Below are 13,565 nucleotides of genomic sequence, written 5' to 3' on the forward strand. Positions count from 1 at the left end.
GGATAATTGATCCATAAACATACTTCCTGATTTGACAAGCGACGATTTCTATGCCATTAACGATTGGTATGGCACTTCTGTAACGTAACCTATTATAATCCAGGCCAGAATGTACAGAGAAAATAGCACAATATTGAAAACCCATTTAAAAAAACTGTTTTCGCTTATCTCTCTAATGGAACAAATACAAATTTGAAAGAAATTTCCAGTATTTGAATTGTTTTCCTTCTAATGTTTTACCAAAAGCTATCATTTTCAGACGTATTATGGAGGTGTTGATGTGCATCAAGAATATTAGGTATCAAATCTTACAGGGGAACTATTCCGTTTTCCATCTCACTGAACATATATTCATCTCATCGCAATACAAACCAATACAGCACCAATCTTGTCGCTTCTTTTTGCTAACACGCGTGCTCACTGGTGAACAAAAATTACAAAATTAAGAAACAAACCAAATTCCTTTTCATTGCTTTGTTTTTGATGGGATAGAAATAGGAGCTATGAGATGAAGTGCCGAACCGTCCCCCTATATTCAACTTTCACGATGCATGAATTTTTTATCCTATATTTTCTAAACTAATACTATTGTGCACTATAGGGTTGCTTTTTATGCGGTTTGTTTTTGCTTATTTTTGGCCTTTGGATATAATGAACCGTTGAAATCGCTCCACAAGAAAAAACACTTGAAAATAAAAAAATCAGATGATACCTATTTAAAAAATTGAGTTGAACAAAGAAATTGATGAAATCTTGACCCCAGTGTACCTACTTTCTAGGATTTCGTTTTATTCTTCTATATTGTCATTAAGTCGTGTTCAATGTAGCTTTCAGTGGTTTATTGTTACTTTTTCATCAGATCGTTATGGTACATTGTCCTTAGTAGTTAGCATTCGAGTTATTTTCTTTTTGGGTGGCGAAGTAAATTGCGATCCTTCGTGTTTTTTACTTTTAGATTCAGTTTGTTACAGTTTTTGGATAGAATGACTGTTATTGCTTACAATCTACTTTTGTACAAGAAAAATCTATGGCACTTTTCCGCTTCCTAATCCCCCAGCACTTCATCGATGTCACGCGACGAACTTCTCGACGAGCCCGAGTGGACCGAAGAGTTCGACATCTGATGTCCCTGGAACATGCCCTTTTCGCTGAAACAAGTTTTGTTCTTCATGTGGATCAGATAGTTCTGCCGGTAGCGGAAGCCCTTCTGACAATAGTCGCAGTTGAAATCCGTTTCGGAAGTGTGCGTCTTGAGATGCGACTTGAGGTGGTCCGAGCGTTTGAACAGCTTCTTGCACTTTCGGCACTGATATGGACGATCGCCGGGAAGTTTTGGCATCGGCGGTGCACGCTTCCGGATTGTTCCTGATTTTGTAATGTATTGGCGTTCGTCTTCGTCTTCTTCGTCATCCTCGTTGCCATAGAAAAGATGCGGAATGTCTGAGAGCCGAGGCTGTTTCGGTTCCGGAGGTAATTCTACCGGGGCATTATCTTGTTTAAACTGAGCACTGATAAACTCTTCGGGTGAAATTTCCTCGCCCATGTCCTCATCGTCGTCCGATAGAGCAATCACTTCATCGTCATAGTCCGCTTTTTCCAATCCGTTTTCGGTCGGTCCGTTTCCATTCATGTCTTCGGGAAGAGTGGTCAGTGTGGACAGCTGCAGCTGTGCTCTTTGTTGTTCGTTGATACCGCGCATGATTTCCGAACGATCGATTTCGATCTGCAAATGGGACGTTCTGTGACGCCGTAGGTGTTGGCTGCGTTTGAAACACTTCTTGCAAACTTCGCACTGGTATGGACGTTCCACACTGGTTTCAAAATGGTCAACCCGTGGCGGAGGTGACGGTGGAACAGGTTCCATGACCTGCTGAACCGGTTCGCGGGCGAAGCTAAATCTTCGCCCAGCAGTCGATTGCCAATTTGAGGGCAGCTTGACGCTTTCGATTACTGCACCATGAGCTTGAGCCACGTGGCGGCGGCAGTGTGGCCGTCGAAGGAAGCGCTTTCTGCACACTTTACACTGGTGAGGACGTTCACCTCCCACCACGTGTAGCAGCGAGTTGAGCTTTGCTCCGAACTCTCTGGACCACTTCGGTATGCGGATTCCGGTTTGGCTTTTCAGCTGTTGGATCAACGTTTCGTTGTCCATTTCGTCGTCCTGTTCGTCGTCGTAGAATTGATCCATCATGTCCTCGGGGGAAATTTCCTCGCCGAATAGGAAGCTTCCGTTGTCGTCCTCCGATGGTGGGGTCAAATCGGTCATTTGCTCGAGGAATTGCTGCTCTCGTTTCTCTTGTAGTTTTTGCTGTGGTTGAGTCTGTTGCTGAGGTTGCTGTAGAGGTCGATACTGTTGTGGTTGTTGTTGCGGTCGATATTGTTGTTGTCGCTGATACTGTGCTTGTTGTTGCTGTTGTTGCACGCGTTGCTGCTCAAACACCTGCGACTGCTGTTTGATAATCTCATCTGCTCTGACTCCTTCTGGGTTGAAAATTTCTCGATATGTGGCCTTAAGGTATTCGTCCGTTCCGATGCATTGTTCCCGGAAGCTTTGCCAGTCATCGAGCCGTGCGTTGCAAAATTCGCAGATGGTGGTAGGAGCACCTTGGAAGTGTTCGATCTAAAACAGAATGAGAAAAGGCACGTTAGTGAGAGGTTAAGAAGTTTTGCTTAATTCTAATAAGTATCATAAAATCTGAAATTTGTCTCAGGTTCACAAAGTAATTACAATCCTAGACCAACATTTGAAAAGGGCGTACAGCCATAATTTATTCTGTCTAGTTCTTTGTCTATGTATGTAGACGAGGAACCGGAATGAATAAATTTTGGCATTTACTCCCTCTTCAAATATTGGTCTAGAAATTTCATTGAAATAAAACTTCTTCTTCTTCTTATTGGCATTACATCCCCACACTGGGACAGAGCTGCCTCGCCGCTTTGTGTTCATTGAGCACTGCCACAGTTATTAACTGCGAGGTTTTTAAGCCAGGTTACCATTTTTGCATTTGTATATCATGAGGATGGCACGATGATACTTTTATGCCCAGGAAAGTCGAGATAATTTCCAATCCGAAATTTGCCTAGACCGGCACCGGGAATCGAACCCAGCCACCCTCAGCATGGTCTTGCTTTGTAGCCGCGCGTCTTACCGCACGGCTAAGGAGGTCTCCATTGAAATAGAACTACCAAACTAAATTAAATTCTAATTGTTGCTAAACTTAATCGATTTAATCTGTCGTACGGGAGTCACAGACACTTGTTTGTAACAAGTGTGTTGCTCGGGTGACAACCCTGGAAACGTCCACAGACCTCTTCAAGCATGAACTGTCTTATTGACGCTTTTTTATAGAGGGATGAAGACAAATATGCAAATAGACACCTGAAATTATCACTCAGGGAGTGGGGTTGACGGAAGGCCAACCAATAAACCCACCCAATAACGCCGCCGCTTTCCTTTCCACATACTTATCATAGGCAGCCCTTGAACCTACCTAACAACGCTTGTGTTCGTAAATGTATGAGACCTAACCCGCTTCGATGGCGTTTGTAACGCCTGCAGATGTCAAACTTTCCTCGTTGCCCTTTTTTAGCGACAGAAAAACCTACGAAAGTCATTAACACCACGTCGCCACATGTCTGAACATGGTATTCCGACGAAAGTGATTAGGCTAATACGTGCAATGCTTGATGGCTCGAAATCAAGTATTCGGATTGCAGCCGAGATGTCAAATTCGTTTATAACCTTAGATGGATTGAAGCAGAGAGATGCACTATCGCATTTATTGTGTAACATTGCACTCGAGGGCGCGATTAGGAGATCTAGAGTGCAGAGGAACTGCGCTATCATCACTCGGTCCCATATGATCCAGGGCTTTGCGGATGTCATCGACCTCATTGTAATCGATCGCAGCGCAGGACAGTAGTGTAGGATGTTTCTTCGGGAATTCTTCCGAAAACCCTTTGGAAGCAACTTCAGAAATTCTTACGGAAATTCCTTCAAAAATTTCTCCAAAAGTTTCATCGGGAATTTCTGGTGAAATTTCTCTAGGAGGAACTACTGAATAAGTTCTTAGAGGAACTCCTGGAAGAACTTTCAAAGGTATTGCTTGAGTATAAATAGTAATTCAGGACATACTATTTTTATTCTTGGATAATCTTCCGGAAGAATTACTGGAGGTACTTCTGGAAGAATTCTGGAAGGAACTTCTGGAGGAATTACTGAAAGAACTTCTGAAGGAACTTCAGAAAGATATTCTGATGAGTTTTCTTGAGAAATGCTGAGAGGAAGTACAGTCAAACCTCCATGAGTCGATGTTCCATGACTCGATATCGACTCATGGAAACAAATTATGCCATATTAAAAAATATTTCTGGGTTACTGTGATGGTCCCTTCAAACAACTTTTTCTAATCCACACCTCGTTATTTCCATGAGTCGATGGTCCGTTCAATATCGACTTATGAAGGTTTGACTGTACCAGATGATTTCCTCGGAAAATATGGAATAGCGAATAAAGATGTTTTTAGAATAATTACTATAGAAAATATGAAGGAATTCCTGAGAGATTTCAGATTTTGATGGTCCTCCAGTTAGCCTTGCGAGCAAAGTCTAAGCCTATGCCAATCCGATAATGGCGAGTTCGATACTTAAGATGTTTTCGAGTGGGAAACATTATCGAAACCCTGGGCATAGTGTATCCACAGCGCCATAGCGAGCGGTTGTCTGGGTTGGCCCTCGCCAAGGGTGCCAGCGCCTGGGATGCCCCCCTAGTGCTGACGCCAGAGAAATAGAACAATTTTATTAGTTAAGAAGCCCATTAATAACAAAGTTCAAAGGTCTAAGGTAGAGATATTTTGATTAATGTAGTGCAAATAAAACATATTTCTTTCCATCAATGTGTCCAATAGATTAATTAATGTTGATCGGTTTTCTTGTTCCTTGGGGACTTCCAAAGCCGATTACAAAGAGACAAGAAAAAATCTGAAACTATTATTTTTTAAAAGTGGTTTGAAAATCATATAGTTTCTTACCTACATTATTGTTTTAGTTACATCTGATTAGTTCTATTCTTGACCATTCCATTCTATTGCGGTCATCAAGGGACTTTCAAACTACAGTCGACTCTCTACATCTCGATGTTCTATATCTCGATATCTCTCCCTATGTCGATGGTTTCCTCAGTCCCTTCAATCTACATACATTTGGGCTTTCTACATCTCGATAACCTCCCTATCTCGATATCTCTCTATCTCGATGGGTTCTGATCATATTTTGTTCAGGATTCACTCTCCTTATGTCGATATGTTCAAATTTTTAGGCTACTAGACCATCTTTGGACAATAACAAACACATCAACAACTCAGGAAACGACATTTTTTTGTTGTTTGTCATAGCAACGAGGTTTTATGGATCTAGTACCCATTTCAATTTTCCTACCATTCCTCGATATCTCGATGGTCCCTTCAATGTCGAGATGTGGAGAGGCGACTGTATACCCGAGCAAAGTCGGTTAACAAATTGAGAGCAAATTGATATTAAACTCTGCTGTTGAGATTATATTGAAAACAAAAAAAATTTGATGTCAATTGTTAGTTTATACAAATTGACATCGCAACATGTTTTCAATATGCACTCCTCAGTTATCATAATGATAGCAGCTAAAGTGTGTTTTACGGAAAAAAGAAATCTGCAAACAAAATATGCTGTTGTTGTTATGAATGCTCGAAAAAAAATTAATTGAATACTCATTTTGATATCAAATTAAAAATCTTATGATATAAATAAAGTTTAGTAATCATGTATGATTTCACAGGGTAAAATTATGCTCTCATTTCTGCTGTGTTAACCGTTAATCCGTACAAAACGAGATTAACTGGAGTAATCAAATAATTGACATCATGACAGCAAATTTTGATTTCAATTTGATTTCAAATTTTGCTCGGGTAATGTCTTATAGCAGTGTCATCATTTTTCTATCGAATTCACTGGTTAGGAATGATTTAATTGTTTGACCGAATTCTAAATGCTCTTATTCTTATTTGACTGATACCGGAAAGTAACTGTGAGGGTTTCGTGTAGATCTGAGATTAATTTACTTGTTTTATAAAAAAAAAACTCCATGTATTCCGAAAAACCACCGACAGACTCAGTCTAAATAGAGTTGGATTTTTCTTGATCGATAGCGACCAAGATAGCGACTCACTATTTTTTTTTTTGGCCAAACTACAATCAATATTTATACAACAATTCTTCTTCTTCAATGACTCTACATAGATACACTATGCCCAGGGAGTCGAGAATGTTTCCCACCCAGATACATCCTATACCGGATTTAAGAATCGAACTTATTATCTCCGGATTAGCACGGATTAGCTCGCAAAGCTACTAAAGACTGGATAATTAGTTCAGTATAAAATTCACTTCCAACCATAATTCGTTAATTTTTAATTTCATCCAAATGGTCAAATTTCCAAATGATCTATTCGACGTAATGTCTTTCCGACCTAGTGTCATTTGACGAAACATCATTTGACTAAATATCTTTTGACCAGGTAGTATTAAAGATTTATCGTAGTCGGTTAGAGGGGTTCGCCAATGTCAATATTCTGTCGGGAATATTTACCGTTTTCCTATTACCGTGGACCCCCGGTAATATGACCGTTTTTAATCTGAACACTTTTTAATTTAAACCCCGTTGGTTTGAATATCGTTCAAATTAAAAATGGTTCAAACGTCATTTACCACGTGGAATCGAGAGAAGAAAAATGGAACATCGTGAAGTGGAACGCAGAATCAAAACAAGCTAGCAAGGAGAGCAGCCAGAAACCAGTTTTTCTGATGCTTATAGAGTAACCAGAAGTTCAAATTAAAAGTGAACCCCGTTAATTTGAATGAGGTACCGTTCAAATTATCGGGGGTCCACGGTATTTATTCTTTTTATGAACTCGTCATTCTTTGGACAATATTGGAGCAGTAATTATGTTACTTTTATAAATATTGCAATAAATACACAGGATTCTGTTTTACACGATTTACATTTTTCCGTTTTTGAAGCCATCCTAAATGTTTAACGCATTGTAATTACCATGTGATTTTTCTTTGAATTATTTAAGATTTTTCGAAACATGTTGCGATGTTTTTGATGACAAACAAACACGATCAAAAATACAAGCGAAAAAATGTCGTGTAAAAACAGAATCCTGTGTAATTTATTTTTCAATTATTATTGCTTTTCTCACCGAAGAATAGACTACCGTGTAAATTTGTCGAAGTACCAAAACAAATGCTCACACATCATTGTATAGAAATTAGCGAAAGCGCAATACAAAACATCATTCTTGCACCTTATCACACACCCCAAACAGCTTTTTCTTGCAATGGAGACGTCATCCATATATGGAGAAAGTGGTGGGAACATATTTTGGTGGGACAATATTTTTTGCATGTGGTCGAACACGGCGCAAAATTTGCAATATTGACTGTTCCTTTCTTTCCAATATCCATTCGACGGATAGTCATTCGTCTAAATGTAACAAAAATATTCATTCGAACATCCACTTTTGATCAAATGCCCATTCGACTTAACGTCATTCGACCAAATAATGTACGAAGATTCTTTGTCTTGTCTTGTCTTGTCTTGTCTTAGCACATGCACAGCCAGTATTGAAAAGCATCCTGGAAATGTCGGTTGTATTCCCGAGCATTTTCTTGTCTGCATTAATATTTGCAGCATATCATAAATATGACACAAGTATTAAAACGGCCAGGCCCACCGTGCAGGCTTGAATTTGGGAGAAAATCCAGAACTGCCCGGCAATCAGATTATTTAGTAATAAATAACGAGATAAACGAAGAGTTTTGAATTTACGAAAGGAAGAAACGGGGACAGCCATACCAACCGTTTCACATTCAGGGGGAAAGATGATTGTCGAATCGTTGGGAGTGACTTTGCTAAGAAGATTAATGAACACTCCATGGGTCCTCGACGTCTTGGGATGGGACACAGTTTTTAGTCTAGTGCCCTGGCTTATACACTGATGGGCAAAAGTATTCGCATAAATTCAGATAGATTACTATGAAAGCATGGCGAATACTTATGTACATCAGTGTACATATTGGCCTAGGTTTAAGCGCCATTACTCGCTCTCTAGAACGAGAAAAAGAAAAAGAAACAAAAGCGATGAAAATCAAGCGAAAACTCAAGACGTTAAAATTATACTAAATTTTTACTTACAACATCTCCATATTTTCCGTGCTTGGGAACGTTTTTTTCGTCAAAACGCAATTTATTGAAATTGCTTACCACAGTTTCGCGAAAAGTGAATTAAAAGTAAAAATGAAGAAACGAAAGAAAAAATCATCAAGAAATGTTATTACTTACGTATTATCTGCTATCAAACTGACTAGTGACACCATGCGACTAGTTTATCTTCGTCCAAACATAACTTATCGAAAACATTATATCACTCTATCACAAGATATACCCATTTTAAATCTATATTAGGTTGATTTTTAAGTAATAAATTTAGTTATAACGGAATTATTATACCTAAGGATTACTTAGGTTTTCAATAGAAAGTACTAACAATTGACATTGATCACTCATGTAATTCTGTCACATTCGATTTTTCAAGAAACATGACTTGTCAATCAGTAAAGTAAACGATTAACATTAATGTAAGGATTTCAAAAATAACTTATAATTTACCATAAATTAAATTCCAGAAAGAGAATAATTCGGAAATAGAAAAAATCTTGCGCCAAGACTAGAATTTCCAACTCAACAAAACAAATTGTTGACTTGAGTACTGAATTAATTACCGGTTATACTGCCGCTAACCGCAAGTCGAGTACATCTGTATATGGATCCCATTGACGATATGCGGCAGTATACGAATTCATCAAATTCGTAAAAAAAAAAATCATGTGAAACAAATAAATAGATATTGCAGATTAAATTCAACAAAAATATTGTGTTCAGAAGTAAAAAGTTTTAAATGTAGAAAACATTAATAGCTAAATAAATGCAAGTTAGACTAAATTTCGATTATCACCGACGCTTCTCAGGTTATTATTATTGTAAACGACACAATGAACCTGTATCGATCCATTTTTTGACTTATGATTAGTGTGTTTAAAAATTATGTAGGTGTGTATGGTTAAATATAATTTAGAAAAGGATCGAGCTTACCGAAGTCGTGAAGTTTGCATCTAGCCATATCTTCCCTGTATCAAACCTTTGTAATATTTCCGTTTATACTGTTGCTCCCATCGCTCAGGCTCGTCAGTTCGTTCACGGGGAATCCTCATACCTAGATCCAATTGCCCGTCACCGTAGATTCAGAAACATCCACAATGTAACCCACGTGAATGAAATAGATCTGCTGGATCATCCTGTCGAACTGCGTCAACTCTTTTGATGGTATTGTCTTGAGCAACTTGTGTACGAAGGGTAGAGTCCGCTTTCCACAATCGATGAAAATGAGCTGAGTTCATTGGCCAATTTGGATTTTTATTCAAAGAACTCCGGCTGATGAGTGATGGATGGAAAATTTGCGATTCGAGTAACGGATGTATTCCGTTAGGTGTCGAAATAGATTCCAGCAAACATAGGGATCAGTGCTCTGCCTGGTAACTTCTATGAATGCAGAGCCCGCACTTTAGTTGCCACTACATTTTGCTTGCTTTTCCAAAATCAAAACTTCACAACTCAATACAGAAGAAAAGGTTAAAAAAAAATATGACGGATGAAAAAACACTTCCGTTTCCAGCCAAGGCTTACTCCATAATGTACGAAGATTCTTTATTCTAAAATTAGATTTAATGTTCATTTGACCAAATTTTCATTCGACGTAGTGTCCTTTCGGCCAAACGTCATTCGACCAAATGTCCTACGTCGCTAGTGTGCTAATAATTCATTTTCGACTAAATGTTCCTTCGATTAAATGCCCATTCGACTAAATGTCTTTCGACGAAATGGTATTATAATAGATTCATCTACGGTAATTATTTCTTAGTATGTCCGTGTTTAAAACTAATATTTGGAACTTATTTATATTTCGCTATATTTATAAGGACAAAGACAATAATAAATAAAAGATTTATTCGTGGAAATTCCAGAATAAAGGTCCATTGAAAATTCAATGGAATGTCTGTAGAAAATCACGAGAATTCAGGAAAAACAAATCCGATGAAAACTATTAAGATTTTCTAATAATAATTTTAAAAAAAATCGGGGAAAATCAAAACAGCGAATGTTCGGATTATTTTTAATTGAAAATTCGGGAGAATCTTCCATTGAAATCAAGGTTTTTTTAATGGACACAGCAAGGTACAGACAATCGCTGGTTGGTTCGGACTTGGTGCCCGTCAGTCAGTCAGTAGCTGAGCTGTTTTAAGTCGACTTTAACCCAACTTAATTCACCAAGTAGTGATACTGCCTTTCTAGCATTTAGCCAAGACACCAACCTTATATGGCGCTTATATAGTTCGATTCCATTTTCTTAATAACTTTTAAACGCAATGGTCGATCGTTATCAAATTCAATAGTGATCAACAAGGCTTTGTCCCCCGTCGAATAACACTTGAAAATCGGTTAAGAATTACTATATGAAAAAGTGGCTAATGTTTTTCGGTTTTCGTGTGCACACACACATACACACGGACAGACAGACATTTGTTCATTTCGACGAGCTGAGTCGATTGGTATATAACATCATGGGTCCCCGAGCCTTCTATAAAAAGTTCGATTTTGAAGTGAAATGATAGCCTTTCGGTACAACTTTGTTGTATGAGAAAGGCAAAACGGTAAGGATAAAAAACCAGGGGAACAAACCGAATCGCCACGCCGATTTACACTGCTGACTAAAATCAGCTTGTTACTCAGGTCATGCCATAAATTTTGAATCACCCCTATCTGACGTTTGAGGTGTCCACTTCAATTTTTATAATTCGATCAAAGTATGCTTTGTAATGTTGAAGAATGTTGATTACGATCTGAGATATTACGATTACACATGGAAACGATGGAAACGTCAACATGTTTACCTAACATTTTTACAAACGATTTCACTATTTTAAAATTTTCTATTTTTAGCCAATTCAAGAGCTGCTTTCGGTTGAGCGCGTTATTAAACACGCCTAGAGCGAACGAGACCATTGATTGGATATTAAGGTGGCTCAAAAAACACTTTTTCAATTTTTTGATGGGCCGCCCTCTTATTTAATTCTATTTGATGACCTGATGCTCTGGACAAAATTACAGCCAAATCGTTTAACGTTCTAAACTCGTTGGAAGTTTATATGGGAAAATGTATGCAGAAACATCAAAAAACAGTGATTTGCAGTTGGTCGGCACATTTTACGATGCAGAACTATGATACTCATTCTGTTCTTGTAAAATTAAATGCAGAATTTTATGCTGAAAACCGCGAGAAGATTTAGAGTGTATTAGGCAAAGATATTAGCATTTTACTGGAGTGGTGTATGGGTGAATGTATTTCTTTTCAAAGGTAAAAGAAACGAAATTCACTCAAACCCCACTCCAGAGAAATGCTAATAACTTCGCCGGGCAAGCACTAATTTTCTCGCTGTTTTCAGCATAGTTCATCATCGTAAATTGTGTCATCTAACTGCAAATCACTGTTTTTGGATGTTTCTGCATACTTTTTTGCATATAAACTTCCAACGAGTTTAGCACCGCCCAAACGTTGACCGATTTGGCTGAAATTTTGTCCAGAGCATCAGGACACCAAATAGAACCGAATCAGAGGGCCCATCTAAAAAAATGGAAAAAGTTTTTTCCATACTAATTTGAGCCACCCTATTGTATATGCCAGGATAACAGAATGATAGGTTTGTAAGGTGCTATGGCGGACAATTGAGGTGCGCTCGAAATATTGTAATGTGGTTTCCACCTGCAAATCCAGCTAAAGTTGATTCAACTTTGCCTTGCCAGGCTCATAATTACCCTAACCATCAGCCTCTTCCTGTCGATTGTGATGAGAGTTCCTCCGTTCCAGCACGGTGTATCGATCTACCAACAAATCTACTGCATTCCGTCCCACTAAAAGCATTTCAACATTCATTATTCATTATTTGATGTAACTGGCGACGCGGGTTTCATAGATGGCCACTGGGTGTGATTCCTCTGAGCGGTACCTCTCTGTGAATACCACTTGTCTTAAGATTCGGCATCAACTGCTGAACATGGAGACCTGACTCATACATAAACTGTGAGAACGTTGAACGACAGAGTGGCAATTTGCTGGGTTTCGGAATTGATATGAGTCCAATTAACATGAGGATCGACTTTATACTTTATACGACTTTATACTTTATACCACTAACTAGCACGGATTATGAATAGCACCAGTACATTTCACGTCATGCCGCTCTATTGCTATGATTCATCACATTTGATGTCCATTGAATTACTAAAAGTTGAACATGTTCATCTTTGTTTATATTTAAATGATTTAAACATAGGTGATCAACTCGCATTCAAGTCAAGTGACTTGCTCAATTCATCTGCCTGAACTAGACTTCGAATAGGACAGTTCAATAAAAGTTTAACTCGAGAAGAAGAAACAATAGTGGTGTCCAAAGAACAGCCTGAAGTAGCTCAAAGTTTCTCTCATCCTGCTTGCTCTTTGTTGTCAACAAATAGAAATGAACCTAGGAATAATTTCGAGTTACTTCTCATTAAACAGCATAATTGTGTTCGAGAAAAACTCACTTTCGCATTTCAACTTGAACCCGAAAGATCTATCGGAAAGTCTTCGGAAAAACTAATTTCTAATCATAAGCGTATGTCGGTTTTACTAAACAATGATTATTATTATAAGAGCTCCTGATAACGCCAAGAACTGACTTTAACTAAACTCGAAGAGCATACGCTGTATACGAGAATTGTGTTCTGGCAGCCGCCCAATAGTTGTAATTCAGTTGCAGAAAATCTAAAATGAATATTTTTATACATTCCGAACATTTTGACAAATTGCAAAATATACTTCTGTTTAAAGGTGACTGTGATGCTGAGATAACAACAGTTCACAGTGTGATTTACCCCTTTTCAGATTTATGGCTAGCGTAAAAAGCTGGATAGAGTACTGCATGAACGAATCTCTTTCTGTTTCATTTTTTTATGAAAGTCAACCCATTAAATCCCAAGGTATCATACAATCGGATTTTGGCCTTTTTCAAGTTTTGAATAGTGATATTCCATTAAAATAAGACGTATTCCACCGGAAAATTGAGATTCAATGGTGCCGTTTCGTAAAAAATCTTTAATCTGGGTCGTCAATATCTGAATGACATACATAAGCAATGTTTTTTCAAAACCTCACAAAAAATATATACCATTATATTATATTACTTATATCATATTTTATTGAATGGACCAGAAAAAATAAGAGATTCAAAAATACACACACGAAGAGCGACAAGGTTTTGGTTTTAGTGGACCCAGAAGCTTATACTGTGTCGCAGATGTACTTGCTCGAATCCACGAATACCAACTGCAGGCCTCTGTTTTGCGTCAGTCGAGAGCATGTTTTATAGATTGT

At 38.2% G+C, this 13,565-nt stretch overlaps 1 protein-coding gene across 1 annotated transcript in view; it reads right to left on the bottom strand.

Moving 5' to 3' along the window:
- Positions 1–824: 824 nt before the first annotated feature.
- LOC134226473 (zinc finger protein 236-like) overlaps positions 825–13,565 on the bottom strand; it is a 54,622-nt gene continuing 41,881 nt past the window's right edge. Inside the window, exon 2 of the mRNA XM_062707275.1 lies at positions 825–2,620. Coding sequence (XP_062563259.1) covers positions 1,046–2,620 — 1,575 coding nt within the window. The 3' untranslated portion in view covers positions 825–1,045. The remainder of the gene's footprint in view (positions 2,621–13,565) is intronic.

Source organism: Armigeres subalbatus, chromosome 3, assembly GCF_024139115.2.
Source record: "Armigeres subalbatus isolate Guangzhou_Male chromosome 3, GZ_Asu_2, whole genome shotgun sequence".
Classification (NCBI taxonomy): domain Eukaryota; kingdom Metazoa; phylum Arthropoda; class Insecta; order Diptera; family Culicidae; genus Armigeres; species Armigeres subalbatus.